The sequence below is a fragment of the Salvelinus namaycush genome, chromosome 36 (genome assembly GCF_016432855.1).
Source record: "Salvelinus namaycush isolate Seneca chromosome 36, SaNama_1.0, whole genome shotgun sequence".
In the NCBI taxonomy this organism is placed as follows: domain Eukaryota; kingdom Metazoa; phylum Chordata; class Actinopteri; order Salmoniformes; family Salmonidae; genus Salvelinus; species Salvelinus namaycush.
Window position 1 is genome coordinate 21310533 of NC_052342.1, and position 25530 is coordinate 21336062.

Below are 25530 nucleotides of genomic sequence, written 5' to 3' on the forward strand. Positions count from 1 at the left end.
TAAAAAAATGTATTACTAATAAAAAACAGAAATATCACATTTACATAAGTATTCAGACCCTTTACGCAGTACTTTGTTGAAGCACCTTTGGCAGTGATTACAGTCTCGAGTCTTCTTGGGTATGATGATACAAGCATGGCACACATGTTTTTGGGGAGTTTCTCACATCCTTCTCTGCAGATCTTCTCTAACGCCGTCACCTTGGATGGGGTGCATCGCTGCACAGCTATTTTCAGGTCTCTTCAGAGATGTTCGATCGGGTTCAAGTCTGGGCTCTGGCTGTGTGCTTAGGGTCATTGTCCTATTGGAAGGTGACCTTCGCCCTAGTCTGAGGTCCTTAGCGATCTGGAGCAGGTTTTCATTAAGGATCTCTCTGTACTTTGCTCCGTTCATCTTTCGCTTGATCCTGACTAGTCTCCCAGTCCCTGCCGCTGAAAAACATCCCCACAGCTTGATGCTGCCACCCCCATACTTCACCGTAGGGATGGTGCTAGGTTTCCTCTAGACGTGACGCTTGGCATTCAGGCCAACAAGTTCAATCTTGGTTTCATCAGACCAGAGAATCTTATTTCTCATGACCTGAGAGTCCTTCAGGTGCCTTTTGGCAAACTCCAAGCGGGCTGTCATGTACCGAGGAGTGGCTTCTGTCTGGCCACTCTACCAAAAAGGCCTGATTAGTGAATTACTGCAGAGATGGTTGTCCTTCTGGAAGGTTCTCCCATCTCCACAGAGTAACTCTGGAGCTCTGTCAGAGTGACCATTGGGTTCTTGGTCACCTCCCTGACCAAGGCCCTTCTCCCCTGATTGCTCAGTTTAAATACAAATACAAATAGAACCGACAATGATTCGTTGTTCTACATGTCGGCGAGGCATGTTAACACATACTGCATGTCTAAACGTTCCAAAACTTTGTGTCCTGGTTCAGCCCCCAGTTGCAGACACAGGTCACATTCCTGTGCCTAGGCGTTGCTGACGCAGGTCGCATTCCTGTGCCTAGGCGTTGCTGACGCAGGTCAGATCTTACACTGCCTGGGGTCCAGCAAATGAAGGCAGTTATACCATTTTAAAAACATTACTATACGTCCACAAAAGTTTTCACAATGCATTAAGTGTGTGCTGTGCCCTCAGGCCACTACTCTACTACTGTACCACATATCCACAACACAAAATCCATGTGTACGTGTGTCTAGTGCGTATGTTATCGTGTGTGTATGCATGTGTCTGTGTTAATTCATGGAAACGTTCAACAACGTTTGGCAACTGAACATGGCCTAAATGTGTGGAGAAGTGGTGGAAGCTCATTGAGGGAATGTTCTGATGGGGACGCATCTTCTGATGGAACAAACAGTTAATCACTTTGTTGCCTCCCATCAGAGAGCATGCCTCCTATAGATCTGACTGCACCAACGCAAAGGTAATTTCCATCTCGATACACTGTTCTTTAAAAACATTAATAAATAACAAATTATACATAACGTTTTAGCTGTTAATAGGCTGTATTGATACAATACCGGTCATTCTGGTGACCGGTCATTCTGTATGGACTGTTGCAATACTGGAGTATGACCAGTTGGTGACGTCTTGTGTTTGTCTTGCTCTTCGGACATGGTGTGATATCCATACACAACTACCAAATACTGTCTGGGAGAGGACCAGCTAGCTAATGGATTTAGATTGGTTAATAACAACATAATATGGAACATCGGTTTGAAGGCTGCAATTAAATACATGAACATATTAATGCAATCAGAAATGTGGATTAATCAGGGAATGCGAGGAAATATAGGACCTCACCTAATGGAATGAACCAGTTTGATCATATGAAGCGAGTTGTTTGGAAAGCCACGACGAATCGAATGGACTGTCTTTCCATAAAGAAATGAATGCAAGTTTAATGAACACATTGTACGAATAAGAGGGCACTGGACATATTATTACATTCCAGAGGGATAACTGGCCTCAGTCGCTGCGTTTCAGATTCTAGCTTGCGAATGCATTTGAGCTAGACCCCTGTCGCGTCAGCGTTATAGACGACGAGAACGCGCTTGTGCCCAGTCACAGAGCGTACGTGATGTCGCGGATGACATTCGGCCTCTATCAGAATTAACTAGGTAACCAGCCATTATTTGCTTATCAAAAAACAAGTATTCTCTACACAAGTGAGTGCTGCAGTAATAACCGTCAGTTTGTTGGCAACAGCAAGCGTTTCATTTACATCAAAACAATATTTGTCTATAGTGCTTGAAATGATGGTAAGCCAGCCTTATGGTTATGGCTAACTTGATGTAAGGCGCTAACTAACGTTAGTTAGCTAGTCAGCTGGCAAACATCACTGCATTTTATCCTGGATGTCAATAACACCAGCTATCTAGTCGCTTGTCTGCTTGGGATAGTTTATCAGAAACATTTCCTTGCATCGTTCACTGACATGCCAACAGCTAGCCCTGGCAAAGTAGCTAACTAACTTTGCATTGCTAACTAGCAATACACAAGCTCCAGCTTCTAGCCACAATGTCAAGCTAGTGGTGTAGTGTTGCAGTGCAACGTCCAGTCAGGTCAGATTCCATTCTGTTTACAGCGGATAGCCTTCTCTCAAACCAGCTAGATAACAAACTGGACACTTAGCTAGGTAATCTGCACCAGTGTATGTATTGAACGAGACGGTTTGAATTGTGCAATATCAATGTTGCAGTTAGCCAGCTTCTTGGAACAGTTCACTGGAACACATTGAGCGTTAGCCAAGTTCTTAAAACAGACAAACATGTACTATTGGTCTTCTGAAAGAGCCACACCAGTAAACTAGCATTAAGGATTCTGTAACTAAATTTAGCTCGCAGGGGATGGAAACCAATTTACTGAGGATAATGCGAGTAGAGTTGTCTGACGTTAATTGGCTTGGCAGTGTCAACATAATCAACTAGAAGAATATATTTTCAAACGTTATTGAGATTTGAATGATATTAATGTTGGGATACTAGTTTGAATTGCATTTGTGTCATTCGTTTTGGATGCTTACTAGTTGATGTATCTCAGAAAATAGAATAGGAGCTGTTTACATAGATATCAGACAGTGAACCAAGCATCACTGTCACTAGGTCATAATTGATGAAGTTATTGTGACAGCTATCACGTCAAATCAAAGTGTATTTGTCACGTGCGCTGAATACAACAGTTGTAGGTAGACCTTACAGTGAAATGCTTACTTACAGGCTCTAACCAAGAGTGCAATTTTTAAGTAAAAAAAGGTATTAGGTGAACAATAGATAAGTAAAGAGAAAAAAACAACAGTAAAAAATAGACGGGGAAACCCAACAACAATTCTTTTACCTTTTTAAAAAATTAATCTTTATTTAATTTTTTTGTTCATGTTGCTTGTGTTGATTGCTATGTAATGACACTTTGTCTTAAGACTGAATGAACAAAGTAGACATTGCACAGTCAGTGGTGTCTGAATTTCATGCATCTTGCTTGAAGGTGTCCCCCACCCACCAGCTATTTCTAATATTTTCCTGTGGCACTAGATAGTTCTAACACTGTATCAATTTGCCGGGGTCCCCATTTCAACTGTCTACTGTAAGGTACTTGGAGATTGCCTGTGAAAACATGAGGAAGATGTTCAGAGCGCTCTCGGAACGGAATAAGCTCCCCACTAGCTGACGTGAGGAGTTGAAACGTAGCAGGCGGCAGCCCTGTGGAACTCTGCGAAAGAAATTTGAAGAATAAAGGAGATGGTCACCCTGCTGTGACATAATTGGACCGCAGGAGAGGACACGGACGTGCTCGAGCCGTCTGCAGCCATGAGTCTCCACACCCCCACCTCAACACTGGACAGGTAGGACTGACTGCTGGTGATGGTGGTGCTAATGACAGATGGGACAAATGTATTTCCTCGATTCCTCATGTCCTCTCTCCTTGTATCCTTCCCAAAATGCCTTGGAGGAGTATATCAGAGGGGAGGGAAATGCAATGTGCTTTGAGAAGGGGAGAGGCAGTGACTGCAGATAGGCAGCCAGTGACTATTATCAGGGTTCTCCCTAAAGTGTGTAAGAGTGACACTGCGCCACCTTGTGGACTACCTGTGCCACTTTGTAATGAAAATAAATAAGTACCACCTTGTTAAACAATCCTGGGGAGAACCCTGATATTTGAACATAATATATTATAAACTGGTTTGAACCCTGAATGCTGATTGGGTAAGACAAATAACTTTTTATTGTTCTAATTACGTTGGTAACCAGTTTACAATAGCAAAGAGCCACTTCAGGGGTATGCGATATATGACCAATATACCACGGCTAAGGACTGTATCCAGGCACTCTGCATTGTGTCGTCCTTAAGAACAGCCCTTAGCCGTGGCAATATACCACACACAGCCCCTCGTGGCTTATTGCTTAATTAGCCTATTACTTCTACCATTACAAATTGAAGGCCTAGTTGTAAGCTTGTGCATCTCTGTTGGATGTTGTGTTAAATTGGGATCCCCTCAGCTTAGCCTTCTGTACAGGGCTATTCTCAGCTGGGAGGCAGCTTTATCACCTTTGATGTGAAGTTCTTTATGGCTCACTGCCCATTATTCTGTGTGCATGCCTGTCTGTCTGTCTGGGAATCGTTGTCCTAAAGTCAGGAAGGCAGGCAACAAGTTTAGGTCCAAAATAAGCCTATAGAAACGCAGCTTATTTTGGACATATTTTAGCGAGAGTGAAACCTCTAGCTTAGCCTCTTCCTCTATGGTTTACACACACACACCAAGCCCCTCCCCATGCCTCACGCAAACAATTTATTTATACATTTATTTAACTAGGCAAGTCCGTTAAGAACAAATTCTTCAATGTTGAGAGATCACATCTTCCGCTATTTGCATTTGAGGTTTGGTCCAACAGAGTATGTCATATGGACCCCAAAACACATTGAGACATTATTTTTGCTGTAATAGAGGATAAATGAACTCTTCCATTTTAAGTCTCAACTCCTCAAATTGCCCACAGAACAGACACTAATAAAACAAGAGTATCAATTAACATTGATTCTGGATAACGAATAATCTGCATTGGGATACCACGTACCGCTAGCAGCATTTTAGCCAAATACTGTTATACTAGCTGTCTAGTCTGTGTTTTATAAATGTGCTATAAGCATACAGAACAATTATATAAGGAATTGGCAACTCGTTCTCATTCTGAGGAATAAGGTAGGCCACTTGATTTCAACATCTGAACAAGGTGGACAGGCTAACATGCTTTTCAGACAGTTGGAGAGGTTAAACTATTTTGATAAAATCATTAAATTATTAGTGGGTCTTATTGTTGTGGAAGGCTTATATTTAGCCTAGGTATAACTTCACAAACCCTGAATTCATAGATTATTGCTGACTGTTTGAAATGCAGTGTATTTGACCTTTAATTGTACAACAACGCTTATTTAGAGAGAACATAAAAAATGTTATATCTTTATATATTGTGAATCGCTCATAAGTTTGAAATAATGGAGATATGATTTCTAGGCCACATCTCCCAGCCCTATCTCCTGTCTGTCAGAGTTTCTCCACTTTAAGTCTTCTACTTTATCCTAAACTGATTTTCTTTCCTTTTCTCTCTTGGTCCCTTTCTGTATTCTCTGTTGTTCCCTCTCTTTCTGACGCTTCGCTTTCAGCCCTTTTGCTGCTTGGTGAGTTTTCTGCTCAGTTGGTTGAGCTTCGTAGAAACTAAGCACAGATTACAATACTGTACTTTACTTCCAGCAGTCTCTCCTCACATGATCTCTCCTCCAAGCTCTGGCACTCTGTCCATCTATCTACCCTCTGGTGTCCTCTCTTCTCCTTCCACCCCCACCTACCTATAGCTCTGGCTCAATAAACATTTCCTCAATTGCTCACATCCTCTCTCCTCGCCTCCTTCTCAAAATGTATTGGAGAAGAAGGTCTGAGTGGAGAGGGATCTTGGACCTTCTCCAATATGGTTGAGAAGGAGGCAAGGAGATAGGATCCAGGGAAAGGCGACTTGAGATGCAGCCTCTGTGTCCCTGCCCTATACCACTCTTCTTTACTCTCTCCCCCTACTACCTCACTCCATCTCATCTTGTCTATCCCTCCTTTCTTGCTCCTTCTTTCCTCACGCCCTCCTTCTCCTACCTCCTGCCAGACATCCCTCTCCTTCTCCCCAGCCCTCCCAGTGATCCTGATTGATTAATCCTTCCACAGTGTAGCCTATTTGTGTCACATGCTCTGGGGTTACATTCCCCTTATGTACTGATCTAGGATCAGCTTCCCCTCCCCCAGTATTAACCTTAACCATTGGTGGGGGAAATGCTAAACGGACCCAAGATCAGAGTCTAGGGGCGACTTCACCCTACTCTGTCTCACGTTCCTCATGTCCTGCCTTTCCCTCCAGGCTAAGCAGCCTGATGATAGGAGACTCGGAGCGCAACACCTCCAGCGGCCAGCAGAGGGAGCCTCCAGCTGACGTCCCCCCTGAGAACACAGGTACATGGGGTTTGTAGTAGCCTCACAAGCCACCTGATCTCACAAGTTTACATGAATGTTGAGGTAATTATGAGGCTAGGTTTGTAGCACAGATGTGGCATACCCCAACCTACATGTACAAACTACCTTGACTAACCTCTACCCCTGCACATTGACTCGGCACCGGTGCCCCCTGTATATAGACTCGTTATGTAATTTTGTTTCTTACATTTTTTTACTTTTGTTTATTTAGTAAATATTTTCTTAACTCTATTTCTTGGACTGCATTGTTGGTTAAGGGCTTGTAAGTAAGCATTTCACGCTAAGGTCTACACCTGTTGTATTCGGCGCATATGACAAATAAAATGTGATTTGAAAATGTGATTTGATATAGCAGTTTAGTACTGGTTCATGGTATGCCCAACTGACTTGAATGGTCTTCTCTTAATCTCTCTCTCGCTCTCTCTCTCTCCCTCTTCATCTCTACTTCTCTGTCTATTTCTTTCCCTCTTTATCGCTCTCTTCAACTCCCTTTTCTTTGTCTCTCTCCATCTCCCTCTCGCATCTCTCACCTCTCTCCCTCCCTCTCTCAGGTCCAGGTCTGGTTCAGAGATGTGTGGTGGTACAGAAAGACCAGCTGGGGTTTGGCTTCACCGTGTGTGGCGAGAGGATCAAGCTGGTGCAGAATGTCCGACCAGGTCAGACACACATCCACACAGTAACTGACTTCATTTCTACATGTCTTATATGATGGTTCTGGAATGTTTCTCACCTGTCTCTTCATGCAGGTGGTGCAGCGGTCAAGGCAGGGGTCCACGAGGGAGACAGAATCATAAAGGTTACTCCTCATTTCAAACTTGAACTAAAAACCATCTCTGTCTAGGTCATCAGAGACTCAATACAATCTCTCTTTCTTACTCTCTCTCTCCTTCTCTCTCTTTTTCTCAGGTGAACGGCTCGCTGGTGTCGTCCATGTCTCACCAGGAGGTGGTGAAGCTCATCAAATGTGAGTGTCACTGGTTTCTGTAACGATGATGGTTAAGGTTATGATGACTTTAGGTCTATGCTGTCAGTAAAATGTCGTTGCCAACAGCTGTTTATTAAATTCTCTTTCTCTCTTTTTTTCCTTCTCTTTTTTCCTTTTTCTTTTCTTTTTCTTTCTTTCTCCTTTCCTTCTTCTTTCTCTCTTTCTTTCTCTTTCTCTCTTTTTATTTTTCTTTCTTTCCAGCTGGGCCGTATGTTGCCCTGACACTTCAAGGACCGCCCCCTTCAGCAGCCGCCCTCGACCTACAACCCCTCCGCGCTGACCTCTTACCCAATCAGACGACGTCACTGGAAGGTGAAGCCCCACCACCTCCACCCCTGCCCCCTGGACTTACCAGCACCCCCTCCCAAAGAATTAACAAACCACTACAGGTGAGCACCACATCTGGGTCTGTATTCATAAAGCGTCTCAGACAATGAGTACTGATCTAGGATCAGTTATACCTTTTGGATCATAAGGAATAAGATTATATGGACAAGGGGGACCGGATCTTAGATCAGTACTCCTTTTCTCAGACACTTTATAAATACTGTTCCTGGACCATTGCCTTACAAACACTGACTGGTATACCAGCTTGACCATAATACTGACCAGATGTTCAAACCAATGTGGTATAACATGGGTCAACATGAGCCTATGAGCCTAACGTTTCTTTTCCCTCTCCTCTTCTGCCATTGTGTTAGAACCTAGATGTACAGAAACACGCCACAGAGATCCTCAGCAACATGTTGGAACAGGGAGAGGCTGAGCTCCAGGTAACAGTCATAGGATGCGCTCGTTTTCAGGGGTGCGCTCGGGCCTTGGTCTGGTTTTTCCCACCCTTGGAAAATTCCTTTGGGGCGGGGCCTTGCTGATCGTGACAATATAAACAAGGAAGTGAAAATTCGAAGAAAAAAAAAATTCTAATTTAAGTCACAGGGTTTCAAGTCTCTGTTAAACGATTCCCAGAATCAGTAGAGAATTATTAGGAAATCTGTAAATCTCCAACCAAGATTTTTGGAAAACCTGGGAATATGGAGAAATGTTGCAAACCCATACAATCAAACCCACTTAGAATGGACACTGATCTGGAATATAGACTATACTATTCTATATGTTGCATTTCTAGCTGTAATGTTGTGGCCCACTGAATATGCAATGGTAAGGACACTGCTTATGAGAGTATCTATTTAATTTGACCAATCATCATTGACCATTGTCAGTGCCTCTGATAATGTCACTCTGACCAATCCCGCAGGACTTGATGGAGGAGCTGTCACGGAACCCCTCCCCATCACTGGAGGAGCGAATCGAAAGTGCCAAGAGGCGCGCCCAACAAGTGCGGGTTAAAATCAAGCAAGATCTGGTGAGATGCCTGTGTGCATGACAACAGAACCCTAACAACGCTTAACTAGATCTCTCATTTCCCCACTAGATACTATATATTAGATTGTCATTACCTTAGTTTATAACGTCTTTGTTATTTCTATGTCTCTCAAGGATGGAACTCGCCCCGAAGCTGTGTCCAACTATGTAATAGCAGGAGATGGTTTGTATAGGATTTGTTTGTCTATGATTCTCTGAGTTGTGTACGTTTTTATGATACAAATGCACTGATGTAAAGTACTTAAGTAAAACAATTAAAATAAATCAAGTACTACTTAAGTAGATTTTTTGGGTATCTGTACTTTACTATTTATATTTTTGACAACTTTTACTTCACTACATTTCTAAAGAAAATAATGTACTTTTTTACTCCATACATTTTCCCTGACACCCATAAGAACTTGTTACATTTTGAATGCTTAGCAGGACAGGAAAATCGTGTAATTCACGCACTTATCAAGAGAACATCCCTGGTCATCCCTCCTTCCTCTGATCTGGCGGACTCACTAAACACAAATGCTTTGTTTGTAAATTATGTCTAAGTGTTGGAGCCCATGCTATCAGTAAAAAAAAATATTAAACTCGAAAATTGTGCCCTCTGGTTTGTGTAATATAAGGAATGTTAAACGATTTATACTTTAACTTTTGATACGGAAGTATATTTTTGCAGTTACATTTATTTTTTATATTTAAGTATATTTTAAACCAAATCATTTTACTCAAGTAGTATTTTACTGGGTGACTTTTACTTGAGTCACTTTCTATCAGGATCAGTGTCCAAGGTGTATTTACTTTTACTCAAGTATGACAATTGGGTACTTTTCCCAACACTACAAATGTATATAATTTCTCCATTTATCGGCAGCTCGGCTGTCGGTGGACTCAAGTGAAGGAGACTTTCAGGTAAGTAATGTTAGCACCAGATGCACCAGACCTTTTTATATATATATATATATATATATATGAGAGAGAGTGTGTCCTTCTCCTCCCCCAGACCTGTGAGAGCCCCCACTCCTCCCCCTCCTTCTTCAGGACCCCCCTACGCTGGAGACAGGGCTCCGACACACACACCTTCTCTGACTCGGTGATACCAACACACACACACACACACACTTCCACTCACACACACGCATTCTGATTCTGATTCAGTGAGAAGATTTGTACACATGCACTGCATATATACCCTCTAGTCTGAGTCAGTGATGTGAACAATGTCTCCTACACAAATACACACACACACACACGCCAAAGGTTTTATTTTCCTAATCCTGACCTCTGTGACATGTCTCTTGGCAGGCTGGGAAGACTCAGATCATTGGCCCCGAGGAGGAAGAGGACGACAGCTATGCACTCAATGAGGTGAGACCGTCTTTATCAGCAAACATCACTTACCTCATCTACGTATCCTGCATCTCACATCTGTGGAACTATATGAATCTCTCTCTCTCTCTACGTCTCTCTCCCTCTCTTTCCCCTTCCTCTCTCTTTCCCTACTTCAGATGGACGGTCCATTTCAGGACATAGAGCTTCTCAAGTCGCGACCGGCCCATATGATGGTGTTCATGAGATATGTCTTCAGCCAGCTACTGGATCCCAACTCACTGGTCAGTGTCTGACCCTAAGGACTGCTATTGACTGTTGTTCCACCTCTTACATGGGAACTTATCTGGTGTGTGTGTCGTCTCTCTACAACAGCTGTTCTACCTGTCGGTGGAGGCCTACCTGGGTTCCAGCCCTAAAGACGCCCGTGCCCTCGCGCCTCAGATCTGCTCCCACTTCCTGGACCCTGACGCTGTGCGTTTCTCATTGGTTTATTCAGTTAATTAATTCAGTGAATTAGTCTTAATCAATTAGACCGGACCATTTAATAATCTTGCAAGATTTTAAAGTACTCTTGTAGTAACGGTTGTAGTTACGGTTCCTTACATTTTTTATTTAATTTTCAGCTGTTAAAAATCAGAGTACGAGAAGAGTACCTGACTGATATAGGTAAGATCCAACTCAACATACTAATGTTACTGTGATGGTTTTATTTTGAGTTAACCTTTATTTAACCAGCCAAGTCAATTAAGAACAAATTCTTATTTGCAATGATGGCCTGGCAAGAAGCAAAAGGCCTCCTGTGGGGACGGGGGTTACAATAAAAAACAACAATGTAAGACAAAACGGACAACACAGACAGAAGACTGGCAGCAGCACAAATACAACAGCAAACAAACTGTGTGTGTGTGTAGGCATGTGTGTGAAGTAAAACATGTTTCCTCACAGAAGGCAACGCAAACTAGTGACATGGGGTGACAACTATAAACAGCTACATGTCTCAACAACCTGTTCATCTATTTGCACTTTGACCTCCTCCAGGGACACCAGGTCATGGGGGTTTTAGGTTGGCTGGGAGGGAATTCCACGACCAGGGGGCTGAGTAATGAAATGACCTTTTTCCATGCTCTGTAAACATTTTTGGGACTGTTAGCATAAAACAAGATTAAGATCTGAGCTTGTTTTAATTTCGAGCTAGAAGAGAGGATAGATAAAATGAGCGGTGTTTGAGCCTGCATGTTGCTAGTGATGTCCACCTGACAGTACTGTAGAGATTGGTGACAAAACTAAGGCTGCATGATACACAGTCAAGAGCCTTCAGTATAGAGCTTGAGGATTGCACATGAACAGTATCACCAGAGTCCAACACGGAGAGAAAAGCACAACTAATCAACTATTTTCTGGCGGCAAAGGAAAAACAAGCTCAACTTCTCATCCACCCAAACTCCCAGTTATTTGTACGTTTTGACATGCTCTATAGAATGTCCTTCCCAGGTACTAATTACATGGTTTCAGAGTGTTTACTCTTGGAAAATACCATGCATTTTGTTTTACAGGAATTCAGAACAAGCTTCAAATCTTCCAGATTCTGTTGAATGATGTTTTAAAGCTGTTTGAGCTTTGTCAAAAGATGAAAGGAAATTGCTGCCACTTAATAAGTAAACAGTGTCACCTGCATAAAAATGTACACCTTTAGTCTCAATATGGCTCCCAATGTTGTTGATCTAGATAATAAACCACAGGGGACCTAAAATGGATCATTGAGGAACACCTGATTGCAGCTCTATGGTGTCAGATTTACAACCATCTGCCTTAACACACTGGGTTCGATTTGACTGGTAGTTTACAAACCCCTCCAGCGCATGACCAGTAATGGTAGTTGTGTAAAGTGGTCAGTCTTAACTCTGTCAGTACAGGGTTGTGATTCTAGTTCAGTCTGTAGTAAGTCTTACTGTGAGGTGTTGTGTCCTGTCCCAGAGAGTCGTCTCCATGCCCAGGAGGACATCAGGGGACCTCTGTCTGAGCTCCAACAGCAGGTGCTGCCTGACATTCAGGACCAAATACAGGACTACAGGTACAGTCTATGGGACAAGCTGAATCATCTGGAGGGGTGTCTGTGTTTGACAGTGTGTGTGTATATGAAACCCATTGGTGTGTGCATTGAGGCTTGTGCTAAATGCAGATAATGGCCGTGTGTATGTTATTGTGTTTGTTAGAGTTGGGCGATATGGACAAAAAACAGATTGATAAATTGCCTGAATAGATCGATTTAACTTTAGAACATTCATGTGCACCACAGGTTTTAAACGATCCTTTAAACTACTACTAGTTTGATGGTTGTAGCCATCAACTGTCCCATTAACAATCACCCATATTATCAAACCTATTTCTTTTCAAACTTCACATTTCTCTGTTATAGGCTACTTATCGTAATGAAAGGGAAGGTGGGGATACCTAGTCAGTTGTACAACTGAACACATTCAACTGAAATGTATCTTCTGCATTTAACCCAACCCTCCTGAATCAGAGTGTTGCGGTGGGGGGGGGGGCTGCCTTAATCGACATCCACGTCATCGGCGCCCGGGGAACAGTGGGTTAACTGGCAGAACGACGTAATTTTGCCTTGTCAGCTCGGGAACGATATCAGCATAATGCCTGCGACGAGTGGATCAGTCGGTTTGGATCATTTTCAGTTTATCGTCCCAGCTGTAGTTTGTGTGTATTGAAGGTTATGTGTGTGACCTTTGAACTTGTGTGGTATGGCGCGTGTGTTTGTGTAGGAACAAGCAGATGATGGGTCTGGGCTCTCTGTTTGGAGAGGGAGACCTGCAGCAGCTGGATGGAGACCCAGCCAAGGAGAAACAGGTGGTGGACAGACAGGTCACTGCTCTCTGGGAGATGCTGTGAGTTGGAACGTCTAGCTATGATACAACATGTTTATCCCATGTGACCTTATCAGGAAAAACTCTGGGCCCCTATATATGCAATGCATTCTAAGGGAGACACAGTAAATAAGATGCTAAGATGGCAACAAATAATGGCAACAAATAACAGACATTGTTACTTTTGTGCTTTGCTGCGATGGTTCAGTGTTAGCATAGCAAAACAGTAACTACGGTAGGACAGTGACTGAGCCAGCTGGCAGTAGAGGGAGCTCAACTAGCCTCAACATCTCACCGTACCAAAGGTCAGAATGTGATCACTGATCACTCGGGAGGCTCTGCAGGTAACCTCGAGCCGCGGCCGCCCTACCCACATGATGTTTGTTACACACACCTACTCACTCCTGTCACATGACTCACTGCTAGGTAGAAACAAAACAGGTCACCTTGTTTTTTTACCAGCAAGGATTAATTTTTTTTGCACCTTGTTCAACAGGACCGAGCCACTTTGGAACTAAGCCAGAGACCTTATTAACAGAGAGGTTGTTGTTTTTGTGCAGAAGAGTGCGAGAGTGAAGAAGCTAACAGTTGTTTTTCTGTGTGTTGCAGCTCGAAGCACGAAGACGACAGAAGGTAATAAAAGTCGGAGCGTCTCATGTCTGTTGCTGGAACGTGATTGAATAATAATGCTTGTTTGTTTGTGTAAACGTACTCTTCTCCATTCTGTTATTTATCTTCCTCTCTTTGTCTCCCTCTCTTTCTTTGTTTCTTTCCCGTTACCTTTTTCACACTCGTTCGCTCTTCCCCCCTCTCTCTCACCCTCACACTGCCTCTCTTTCCTTCCCTCTCCCCCCTCTCTCTCGCCCTCACACTGCCTCTCTCTTCCCTCTCCCTCCTCAGTTCTCCTCTAGCCTCTGCGGTGCTGCTGTACCTCCGTCACTCGGGCATTAAGCTGAGGGACTCCAGGGTGTTTCCAGGACTCAGCACTGAGAAGGAGAAGTGGCTCGCCTTTTTCCCCAAGACCAAGAAGGTAGGAGCTGGAGTCAAAGGTCGAATACTGTGTTCTGGGTCTTATTCAGTAGGCACTTGTCCAATAAGAAACGTTTGCTTGAATTTTTACTATGCAAAAAAAAAAAACGTTCTCAATGTCCAAGTTGTGCTTGAAATGATTGTTTTACATCACAGAGCTTTACTGTTGTTTACTTCTACAGCTGAGCAGTGCAAAGAAAGAGAAGGATGGAGAGGACAGGAAGAGAAACCCCATCCTGAAGTATATCGGCAAGCCCAGGAGCACCTCCCAGTCCAGTAACTACACACACACACACTGAGACAGACACACAGACGGGTACACACACACACAAACACAGACAAACACACACCCATTCTGTTTTCATCGTAACAGTATGATTTAATTCCCGTTACCTCATCCTTCGTTTTGACCCTCGTTGATCATTTTTTTGTCTCATGTTTTCTTTTGCTTCACTTTGATTTCCCAGCGTTCCATGTCCCCTTGTCGCCCACTGAAGGTATGTCATTTATTATTTTGAATATCTTATATTTTATCTTTTTTTTGTTCAGTGTTTTCTCAGCTTATTTTAAAACATGATAATATATAATAATAAATGCCATTTAGCAAACACTTTTTTTATCCAAAGAGACTTGATGTACTGTTATTGCTTTCACTTTGGGGTTTTAGGCTGGGTATCAGTAAAGCACTCTGTAACAACTGCTGATTTATAAAATGGGCTTTATAAAATACATTTGATTGATTTGATGTTCTGTGTGTGTGTGTCCCCTGTCTCGTCTCCTCTCAGTGCGTCCTGGCAGTGTGAGGAACATCATCCAGCAGTTTGAGAACCACCCAGAGATCCCCGGGGAGGAGGGAGACCTCCAGAGACTGTCCTCCAGCAGCCTGGGAGAGGACAGTATGGACAGGTATCAGAGGGAGAGAGAGAGTGTGTCAGGTCTATTGTGCACAATTGTTTGTGTGTCAAGATTGTACATGTTTACTTATGTCTCTCTCTCTTTTCCTCTCTCGCTGTCTCTTTCTCAGCCCTATGGTGTCGGTGCGTCTGGCTCGTAGCGAGTCTCTGAAGGCGCAAGGGGAGGGGCGTCGGCGGGGCGGGGCTTCAGGAGTGGAGACAGTCCCTCGTTCCCGTAGCGACGTGGACATGGAGGACTGTGGGGAGGAGATAGAGGGGCCGGGCCTGAGACCCCTACACCACAGCGCCTCTTCCTCAGCCACCAGTAGCTCAGCACGGTGAGACTACACACACACACACACACACACACACACACACACACATATATGAAACCACACACATTGCACAAACTCACACACAGACACTGTTTCGGAACACACTGTAGGATCCACATGCTCCTGATGGGGTGGTTGAGCAGCAGCATTGTAGCACAGAATAAAGAAAACAGAATAGAACCAGATCTGATTGGTTTTTCCTCCTCAGATCCTTGGAGAACCCCACGCCTCCATGCACCCCTCGGTCGTCTAGACGACAGTAAGTCATCACTACAGCCTACTGAGGTCTTCAACTTTGATGGACCTGGAAGTATATTAAAACATCTCTCTCTCTCTCTGTGCGCGCGTGTGTGTAGGTTTGAGGAGTCCCCGGTGGCCCTGCTCCCTGATGCCCCAGCCCTAGAGGATGATGTGGTGGACAGTCATAACTGGCAGGAGACAGTGGCCCCTCAGGTCCTGGCTACTCTCTGTCCCCGAGAGGTGGACCGACAGGCCATCATCTACGGTAAACAAACACTGCTTGACCTTTGGGTAGCAGCAGAGGAATGTGCAAGGATACATTCAGGCCTAGAGGAACACGTGAAAACTTTATGCATCTACAACTGGGCCTTTATCCTGTCTAAACATAGCCACTGTATATCTGACTGGAACTAACAACTTCTATTCTGTTATTTTCAGAAGTAAATATTATTAGATTGTTATATTTACATTCTTCTCTCTGTCTCCCCCTTCCTCTCACCTCTCCCGCCATTCCTCCCTCCATCCTCTCCCCCCCCTCTCTCTCCTCAGAGTTGTTGACGACAGAGGCGTCTCACCTGCGTACTCTCAGGGTCTTGGATCAGGTGTTTTTCCAGAAGATGAGGTGTGTTCTGAGCTCTGACGAGCTGGCCTGCATCTTCCCCAACCTGCCTCAGGTCTACCAACTACATGGTCAGTGTGTGTGCTTGTGTGTTACTCAGTTCTGTCAATAGGTATTCAGGCAATGTGGATCTAAAGATCTGATAAGATTGTGTTGCATTAAAGAGGTTCTCCGTTTGTGGCATCGCTGTGTAAATATAATATGTTTTAATGGATTTAGGTGCTGCATGGTAGAGAAGCACTGTTTTAGCGTTGCCTTTGATTTGGTAGTCAGTCTCATTGACGTTAAGCTCAATGTTATTGTGTTTGATCAACGTTGTTCCACCGTTGTTATTGCGTTGCAGTGAGCCTGTGTGAAGCCATGAAGAAGAAAAGGGAATCTCCCATCGTTCAGGGCATCGGTGACATCATACTGGCCAGGGTGAGTTGAACTAGCTAATCACGTCATCCCGGTCCCGTGTGGCTCAGTTGGTATAGCATGGTGCTTGCAACGCCAGGGTTGTGGGTTCTATTCCCAGGGGGACCAGTATGAAAATGTATGAACCCACTACTGTAAGTCGTTCTGGACAAAAGTGTCTGCTAAATGACTAAAATGTAAAAAAATGTAATCTCTCCATCCCTCCCTCAGTCTTTGTTTTACTATCCCTTCAAATGTTATTGGTCGCATATTTACATATTTAGCAGTGTTAGCATGTTCATCAGTGAGATGGAGTGTTACGTTGTTAGCGGTCAGTTTGAGGGCTCAGCTGTTGATAACACCTGTCCAATAGTTTTCAATCATATGCTTATTGAGTGAACAAAACATTAGGAACACCTTCCTAATATTAAGTTGTACCCCCCTTTGCTCTCAACAGCCTCAATTGGTTGGGCATGGACTCTACAAGGTGTTAAAAGCGTTCCACAGGGATGCTGGCCCATGTTGACTCCAATGCTTCTCACAATTGTGTCAAGGTGGCTTGATGTACTTTGGGTGGTGGACCATTCTTGATACACACGGGAAACTGTTGAGTGTGAAAAACCCAGCAGCGTTGCAGTTCTTAACACAAACTGGTGCGCCTGGCACCTACTACCATACCCCGTTCAAAGGCACTTAAATATTTTGTCTTGCCCATTCACCCTTTGAATGGCACACATACACAATCCATGTATACTGGAGCCTCAGAATGGAATGAGTTGCCTCTGCCCATAAAAACAACATCCTCTCTGGGCAGCTTAAAAAATAAAGTAAAATATGTTTGATGTCTTCTGTGCCCATATGTATAACCCCTATGATGTAACTGGAATGATGAGATGTTCTTCTTCTCTGTTTTTGTTTAATTATTTCACTGCCATACTGTGTTCGATCTTGTCTCAAGAGGACCACAATGGAAATAAGTTCCAGACTTTGTGTGTTATCCTCGATGATTTTATTCATGTGTATGTAAGGCTTTTTCAAGTTTTATGTGTGCTTGTTTTTTTTTTAAATGGTCGAATTAATAAACAACTAAAATCCATGTCTCAATTGTCAAAAAGGCTTAAAAATCCTTCTTTAACCTATCTCCCCTTAATTTATACTGATTGAAGTGAATTTAACAAGTGACTTTAATAAGGGATCATAGATTTCACCTGGTCAGTCTGTCATTGACAGAGCAGGTGTCCTTAATGTTTTGTACACTCAGTGTATATTGTGTTGTGTTTTGACTGGGATATCGGTGTGTACCTGTGTGTTAGTTTGAGGGCGTGGCGGGGGAGGAGTTTCAGGAGCAGGCGTCCCACCTGTGCAGCCAGCAGTCTCAGGCTCTGGAACTCATTAAGAACAAGCAGCGCAAAGACCCTCGCTTCACACACATCATCCAGGTAACACACACGCATCACCCAGGTAACACACATACATGCAGTCACAATCGCTTTTCTGTTAATTGATTTGATTGTTTGATGTATTGTCAGGAGTGTGAGGCCAGTCCCCACTGTAGGAGGCTGCAGCTGAAGGACCTGCTGGTGTCTGAGACACAGAGACTCACCAAGTACCCTCTGTTACTGGACAACATCATCAAACACACAGAGGGTACGTAGGATCCATCATCCGCCTCCATATCTCTCTTTCTTATTTATATAGAGAATCTCTCACACTCATACTCACCAAGTACCCGCTGTTACTGGACAACATCACACACACTGATAGTCTGACAGTTTAGCATCAGTGGTCTTCATTAAGTTACTGTTAGATGATATGTTAGTCTTAGTAGTTAGGTGATATGTTAGTCTTACATTTACATTTAAGTCATTTAGCAGACGCTCTTATCCAGAGCGACTTACAAGTACATACATTCATACTTTTTTTTGTACTGGTCCCCCGTGGGAATCGAACCCACAACCCTGGCGTTGCAAGCGCCATGCTCTACCAACTGAGCCACACGGGGCCACGGGGGACCAGTCTTAGTAGTTAGGTGATATGTTAGTCTTAGTAGTTAGGTGATATGTTAGTCTTAGTAGTTAGGTGATATGTTAGTCTTAGTAGTTAGGTGATATGTTAGTCTTAGTAGTTAGGTGATATGTTAGTCTTAGTAGTTAGGTGATATGTTAGTCTTAGTAGTTAGGCGAGTAGGTTCGTCTTAGTAGTTAGGTGATAGGTTCGTCTTAGTAGTTAGGTGATAGGTTCGTCTTAGTAGTTATGCGAGTAGGTTCGTCTTAGTAGTTATGCGAGTAGGTTCGTCTTAGTAGTTAGGCGAGTAGGTTCGTCTTAGTAGTTAGGCGAGTAGGTTCGTCTTAGTAGTTAGGCGAGTAGGTTCGTCTTAGTAGTTAGGCGAGTAGGTTCGTCTTAGTAGTTAGGCGAGTAGGTTAGTCTTAGTAGTTAGGTGATAGGTTAGTCTTAGTAGTTATGCGAGTAGGTTCGTCTTAGTAGTTATGCGAGTAGGTTCGTCTTAGTAGTTATGCGAGTAGGTTCGTCTTAGTAGTTATGCGAGTAGGTTCATCTTAGTAGTTATGCGAGTAGGTTCATCTTAGTAGTTAGGCGAGTAGGTTCATCTTAGTAGTTAGGCGAGTAGGTTCGTCTTAGTAGTTATGCGAGTAGGTTCGTCTTAGTAGTTATGCGAGTAGGTTCGTCTTAGTAGTTATGCGAGTAGATTCGTCTTAGTAGTTATGCGAGTAGATTATGCGAGTAGGTTCGTCTTAGTAGTTATGCGAGTAGGTTCGTCTTAGTAGTTATGCGAGTAGGTTCGTCTTAGTAGTTATGCGAGTAGGTTCGTCTTAGTAGTTAGGCGAGCAGGTTCGTCTTGGTAGTTAGGCGAGCAGGTTCGTCTTGGTAGTTAGGCGAGCAGGTTCGTCTTGGTAGTTAGGCGAGCAGGTTCGTCTTGGTAGTTAGGCGAGCAGGTTCGTCTTGGTAGTTAGGCGAGCAGGTTCGTCGTAGTAGTGTTTTAAGAATAGCTACTGCTTTGAACTAACTGGTCCTATTTGATGTTGTGATGTCACTGGGTGCAACGTCTTCCTACAGCTGGCTCCACAGACCTCCCGCCTCTCCAACAGGCACAGGCCTGCTGCCGCGGGATTCTGCAGGCCGTCAATGAAGTCGTCAGGGAGACTGAACACCGGCAACGGCTCAACCAATACCAGCGCAGGCTGGACCCCACGCCACAGTTCAAGGTACCTCCTTTTCCTCTTCAGAGTTTTTAGTATTTTCCTCCTCTTCAACGTTAGTATTTACCACCTCTTCAACGTTAGTATTTACCACCTCTTCAACGTTAGTATTTACCACCTCTTCAACGTTAGTATTTACCACCTCTTCAACGTTAGTATTTACCACCTCTTCAACGTTAGTATTTACCACCTCTTCAACGTTAGTATTTACCACCTCTTCAACGTTAGTATTTACCACCTCTTCAACGTTAGTATTTACCACCTCTTCAACGTTAGTATTTACCACCCTCTTCAACGTTAGTATTTACCACCCTCTTCAACGTTAATATTTACCACCCTCTTCAACGTTAGTATTTACCACCCTCTTCAACGTTAGTATTTACCACCCTCTTCAACGTTAGTATTTACCACCCTCTTCAACGTTAGTATTTACCACCTCTTCAAAGTTAGTCTCTTCCTCCAACACATAGTATAATATCTTTGTTCTGATGATGTCCTCTGTCCTGTCAGAGTCTGGACCTGACCAGTAAGACAATGATCCATGAGGGTCCTCTCACCTGGAAAGTCAATAAAGACAAAACTTTAGGTAAGACCCACAACACTCCACAGATAGAACCGTTGTGCTTTAGATTCTGTTGGCTACTCTGTCCAGAGCTAAAAGGAATCAGCTGCGAGAGACCCCTGGAGACACTGTCCCAGACATGTATTCCATATTGGAGTCACTGTTCTGATTCTGCTGTAAGGTTGCTTCAGTCACGAGATAATACACTGGGAGTTGAATCATTTGTGCCTTGTTCACTTTTTGGGTGACTCTTCGACTTGATTACTCTTCCCTCTCCCAGAGATCCAGGCCCTACTGCTGTCAGACCTGCAGGTTCAGTGTTCTGTAAGGGTTCTAACCATATGGTGCTGGTTCTCCTTCATCTCTCAGAGATCCAGGCCCTGCTGCTATCAGACCTGCTGGTTTTGCTCCAGAGAGGTCCAGACGACCGGCTGCTGCTACGCTGCCCTTCCCGCTGGCTGGGGGGAGGAGGAGGTGGTAGCGGGGACACCAAGGCCTCCTTCAGCCCCGTGGTCCAGCTAGACTCCCTCCTGGTGCGCTCTGTGGCCACAGGTAAGAGGTTAGAGGTCAGGGGTTATGGGACAAAGTGTGGAGTGGCCAATGGTTGTGTATAGATTAATCAGTGATCTGGGTTAGATTTAGACAACAGTTTAATGCTATAACAACAATGTAATAACAGAAAATGGGATCTCAATCATTTTGCAAGATAATTATAAGATAATGGCTTTATTATCCCTGTGGTGGTGATGATGATGATGGTTTGATTGTGTCTGATTCCCTCCTCAGACAACAATGCCCTGTACGTCATCAGCACCACAGAGAGAAAGATCTATGAACTGGTAGCGGGGACGTCCTCAGAGAAAAACATGTGAGCACATCTACATCATCCATATCTATACCAGGAATATAGATTAGTTTACAGATAATATACATGATAGAGGTTCATCAGGATTTTAACCCACAGCATTTTACTCATCACATGGAAAAGCTTTGGTGGATGTTTTGAGTGCCATTTTATTTATTTATGTCACAGCTGGAAGGACCAACTTGAAAAGACCATCTCATTGGTTGCTGGCTCCTCACCTTCGACCAATAACAGATCCACACCTGTTTTGTGAGTAATCCTTACCTTGGCCCATTTCTATTAATTAACATTGAAGACCTGTAGACTCTGATAGCATTGCAGACCATTCGCTATAGTTGTCCTAAGCAGTACTGATTCCATCTCATTGATCTCTCTCTCTCTTCTGTCTTCTCACTCTTTCCTCGCCCTCTCTCCCTCTCTCTCCTTTATCTCTCTCTCAGCTCCCCAAGTCTTGGCAACGCTTCCCCTGTCTCAACTGGCAGCCATGTCTATCAATCAGGTGAGACAAATTGTGTTAGTAAGGAAGTGTATGTTTTTGGAGTGGATTATAGTAACTACAGATATAAATATTTATTTCTGTAGGATATTTCTGTACAGTAATATTCTCTATCATTCCCCTACTCTGCTCTGTCGTTCATCACATTGATGATCTTTAATCTCCCTAGACGACTCGATGACGGAGCAGGTGGTTTTCATGGAGACGGACTCCCCTAACGATGAAGACAACGAGCTCGCACGCACCACACCAACGGACCAATCAGGAGCTTTCCTCTGCGGGGAGGGGCGGGACTACGTCAAGCGACGAATTGGAGTAGCAGAGGCAGCTCTGGAAGATGGTGAGAAAGCAAGAGACTTGACTTGAACATATTAAAATATTATTTTGTATACGTATGTACTAGCGTCACTAGAATGTGTTTGGTTGAGAATCAACTTTCCACTTATTCAATACCACTTTTCTGCTTTTTCAGTGGAGACGCTAAGGCAGCTGATTTTCCGCGACCTGGAAGAAGATGGGTGGAGTCACGGCTCAGATGGCACACCCACAAACGAGGCAGCCAATGAGAGGAGCCCGTTCAATGACCAACAGAGGTCGACGTCCTCTGAGACTCTCCTTAGCGTCAGTCCCAGCCAATGGGAGGCTGAGCACGCAGAAGCCTCGCCCTCGGAGGTGGAGTCCCCCAGTGTGCATGTTGTGAGGAAAGGTAACGAGGACAGAAGATTTAGACAGTAACCTAATATTGTTGTCCATTTTCATTAAATTACTCCTTGTTTCTTTGTGGAGCCACGTTGGTGTATAATATGATCAAATGAAGTCAGACTCTACAGAATGACATCTGAATGTTTGATAATACACACTCCTTTTACCTTCTGCATGGTCACACTCCTAAGTTAGATTCAACTGATCTGGTTTTCGGATCTCTTTCTTTCTGTCTGTCACACTCTCATACAATATCACCTCCCTCCACTTACACTCACTCTTTCACTCCATCTGTCCTCTTATGCACAGCTGTGGTTGCGGGCTCCCCTTCTATCCCTGTTGACATCACTGAAGATGTCACCCTCCACTCTGACCAATCACCTGAGCCGAGAGGCGAGGCCAGTGTACGGGGTAATGCTCCAGTCGTCAGTCTAGTTGTCCTCTTCAAACCTTCATGAATATCTTCCATTAGGTCCAAGTCTCTCTGTCTGAGGTTTGTGACTACTACACCAGAGTTGTTTCCAGAGAACTATTTTGAAACGCAGATCGTATGGTTCTTCCTGAATTTGTCCAATAAGGACACTCACCTTCGTTTTTCCATTTTTGTAAACGTTTCCCAATTCATACCTAATGAACACAACCCTCTAGCTGCATACTATAAGATTTCACAGTTGTAGTGTCAATTTAACATGGAGATTGACTTTTGTTCCCACGGGTGCTCATTGCAACTCTGTAAACCCACTGTGCTGCAGGAAACGTGTTCTACCTGGTGATGCCTACAGAGCAGGGAGAGGGACTGCTGGACGAGAGTCACACAGATGAGGTCAACGACCCCCCCACCCCGACCACCACTGAACTTCCTGATCTGGAACAGGAAGTGATTTCATCGCCCGTACAGACTCATGAGAAAGAAGGGCAGGTCGCTTCCATCATGTCTGCGGACAATCAATCGGACAGGGGAAATCTGAGTCGGCAGGAAGGGCAGAGTCAATCACGAAAGAGCCTCCAGAGCCATATAATCAAAAACGTGGATGACATTTTCCACACCATCGAGGAGTTGATGAGAAAGCTGCACCAGCTGAGGGTAAGGCGTTTTACACACACACACACACACACACACACACACACACACACACACTTGGACGTTATTTCCATGCTAATCTTGTCGTTTTCTCCCCTCATAACCCCCTCAGGACATAGAGACAGCTCATCACCAGCTCCTGAAAACACTGAGAGAGCCGCCTGTCAATCCAGAGTCTGGTGACCTCTTTCGTATCCAGGCAACCGTCGTCAGGACACCGTTTCTGGACCGGGACCCGGGGGACGGTGAGTTCAGGGGTTAGATAGAAGAGGTCAGGGTCATACAGAAGAGGTTTTGTGGAAAGATTTGGTCTGGATACCACATTTTCTTAAAGGCATTTCTTAAACCTTGAAATTCAATATGGACCTTTCTGGTTGTTAGTTTGTGTTTGTCTGTGTTTACATCAGCTCTGTTATTGACATCTCTCCAGGAAAGGAGGCGAGCCCAGCAGAGCCAGCCAAGCTGAAGATCCTCTCCACTGGATTCTAACGTTGTCATTTCAGCGAGGACTTAAAAGACTTACCCCCCATCCTGCCGTAGACATACCCACACACACACTGATGGACTGGGACCCCAGCCTTTACCCCCTAACCTCCTCGCACACCCCTCACCATCAGCCCAATCCCAGCACACACTGCTCATGGGAGCAGAATCCAGGAAGTACCGGGATGTTGTTGGCGCTGCCCTGGGAGACCAGGAATTGATGCAGGACTGATGCCCCTGACACCCAAGGGGCTGCCCCCTGCATGGGGTTAGGGTGAACTCTGACCTCTGCGGAGCAGGAAGGAGTCCTGGGACGAGAGGATGGACAGATGAAGGGGGGAAACGGAGAGAAGCAGTGATGAAACGGTTGTGTGAAGAAGCAAAGAGAGTACTAGAAGTGAGAGGAATCTAAATTGAGTAATGTCAAGGATGAAATGTTGAATGGAATGAATAAGGTTGGCTACATTGGAAGGAAAAGTTAGTATACTTTGAAAAGAACACGGGGTTCAAGGGAGAGAGTTGAGAAGTGACAGATGTTTTGATAAAATAACAACGACTGGACAACTGAAGGAACCCAGCACTTTACCCACAATGCATCCTCTGTCATGTCTCCATACGCCAAAACTGATTGGATTGGTGAGGGAAAGGACACTGGACAGATCACCGGCTCCATTGTGAGTCAAAGCTGCACCTAGTTTGAGCCAAGATGGTAGTTCTTTACCGCTGGTTGCTTTACAGTATGCCTGCCATGGAGGCTGATCGAAGGACTGTGTCTATATATCTATATATTCAGGTTTATTGCACTGGGTCAAGAGGAAGGAAGGAGTAAAGAGATCACAACATGCACAGTCCTCATTCATCCATAATATCATTCATGTTATGTGATACATATGTTTGATAATCACACACGAGAGGAGAGAAACGCCATGAAGGAAGAGGTTGGTTGTTGTTGTTAAGGGATAACCAAGATGGCGGTCGGTCGGTCATTCTGACGTATGCAGCAAGTCCTGCATGTATGTACAGCTGCTAAGCTACGGGATGGGTTGTAGCGACAACATATTCCCGGTGACCTCAGTAACGCGCCGTGGTAACACTACTACCGCACTGTTCTCTACTGAATGGCTGTTGTCTCGTCTACAGCGCTACTCCTAGATATACAGCGATGACCACTACAAAAAAAGGATACATGTTCAATGAATACACAGATGTCTGTCTATCATGTCGTCATCATTTCCTAAAGAACGCTCTACTGTATTGTGTGTGTAATACTGTGAATCCCCTCTATACTACTATACCATGACTAGTGTTTGCTGTACTGCCACAAAAAAACATGAAGGGATGTTACTTCATACAGAGTAGCATAGGTTTGAACTGGAAGACACCTTTTGCACAGACAACTTGTATTCATTGGGAGAGGAAGTCTGTTAACCCTCTAAGTGTGTGGTCAGTATACGATATGTCTGTGTAACTCTACAGTGTGTGTGTGTGGTCAGTATACGATATGTCTGTGTAACTCTACAGTGTGTGTGTGGTCAGTATACGATA

At 44.2% G+C, this 25530-nt stretch overlaps 1 protein-coding gene across 4 annotated transcripts; it reads left to right on the plus strand.

The window, feature by feature from the left end:
• The first annotated feature begins 1613 nt into the window (after positions 1-1613).
• LOC120030143 (rho guanine nucleotide exchange factor 11-like) lies at positions 1614-25530 on the plus strand. Of its 4 annotated transcripts, XM_038975464.1 has the most exons (42): positions 1614-2111; positions 3579-3832; positions 6387-6478; positions 7051-7155; positions 7246-7295; positions 7406-7463; positions 7686-7873; positions 8186-8257; positions 8740-8847; positions 8982-9030; positions 9733-9770; positions 9862-9951; positions 10164-10226; positions 10367-10471; positions 10563-10661; positions 10814-10856; positions 12165-12261; positions 12968-13090; positions 13679-13702; positions 13970-14099; positions 14281-14374; positions 14566-14595; positions 14884-15004; positions 15123-15329; positions 15535-15585; positions 15683-15831; positions 16116-16256; positions 16529-16605; positions 17895-18020; positions 18111-18228; positions 19654-19802; positions 20307-20382; positions 20728-20910; positions 21145-21226; positions 21392-21472; positions 21664-21722; positions 21889-22059; positions 22192-22425; positions 22731-22832; positions 23174-23505; positions 23615-23747; positions 23933-25530. In XM_038975464.1, the coding sequence occupies exons 2-42, from the start codon at positions 3798-3800 to the stop codon at positions 23989-23991; spliced, it is 4344 nt and encodes a 1447-aa protein (XP_038831392.1). In that variant the 5' UTR covers positions 1614-2111; positions 3579-3797; the 3' UTR covers positions 23992-25530. The 4 variants fall into 4 exon arrangements, with proteins under 4 accessions (XP_038831392.1, XP_038831393.1, XP_038831394.1 ...); XM_038975465.1 differs by lacking the exon at positions 22731-22832; XM_038975466.1 differs by lacking the exons at positions 3579-3832; positions 6387-6478.

Bases quoted from the DNA above. Each gene is read 5' to 3' on its own strand.
- LOC120030143 (XM_038975464.1), top strand. From the start codon at position 3,798: ATGAGTCTCCACACCCCCACCTCAACACTGGACAG. The intron at 8,258-8,739 runs GTAACAGTCATA...CCAATCCCGCAG, and splicing joins AGGGAGAGGCTGAGCTCCAG to GACTTGATGGAGGAGCTGTC. The intron at 9,952-10,163 runs GTGATACCAACA...GTCTCTTGGCAG, and splicing joins CACACACCTTCTCTGACTCG to GCTGGGAAGACTCAGATCAT.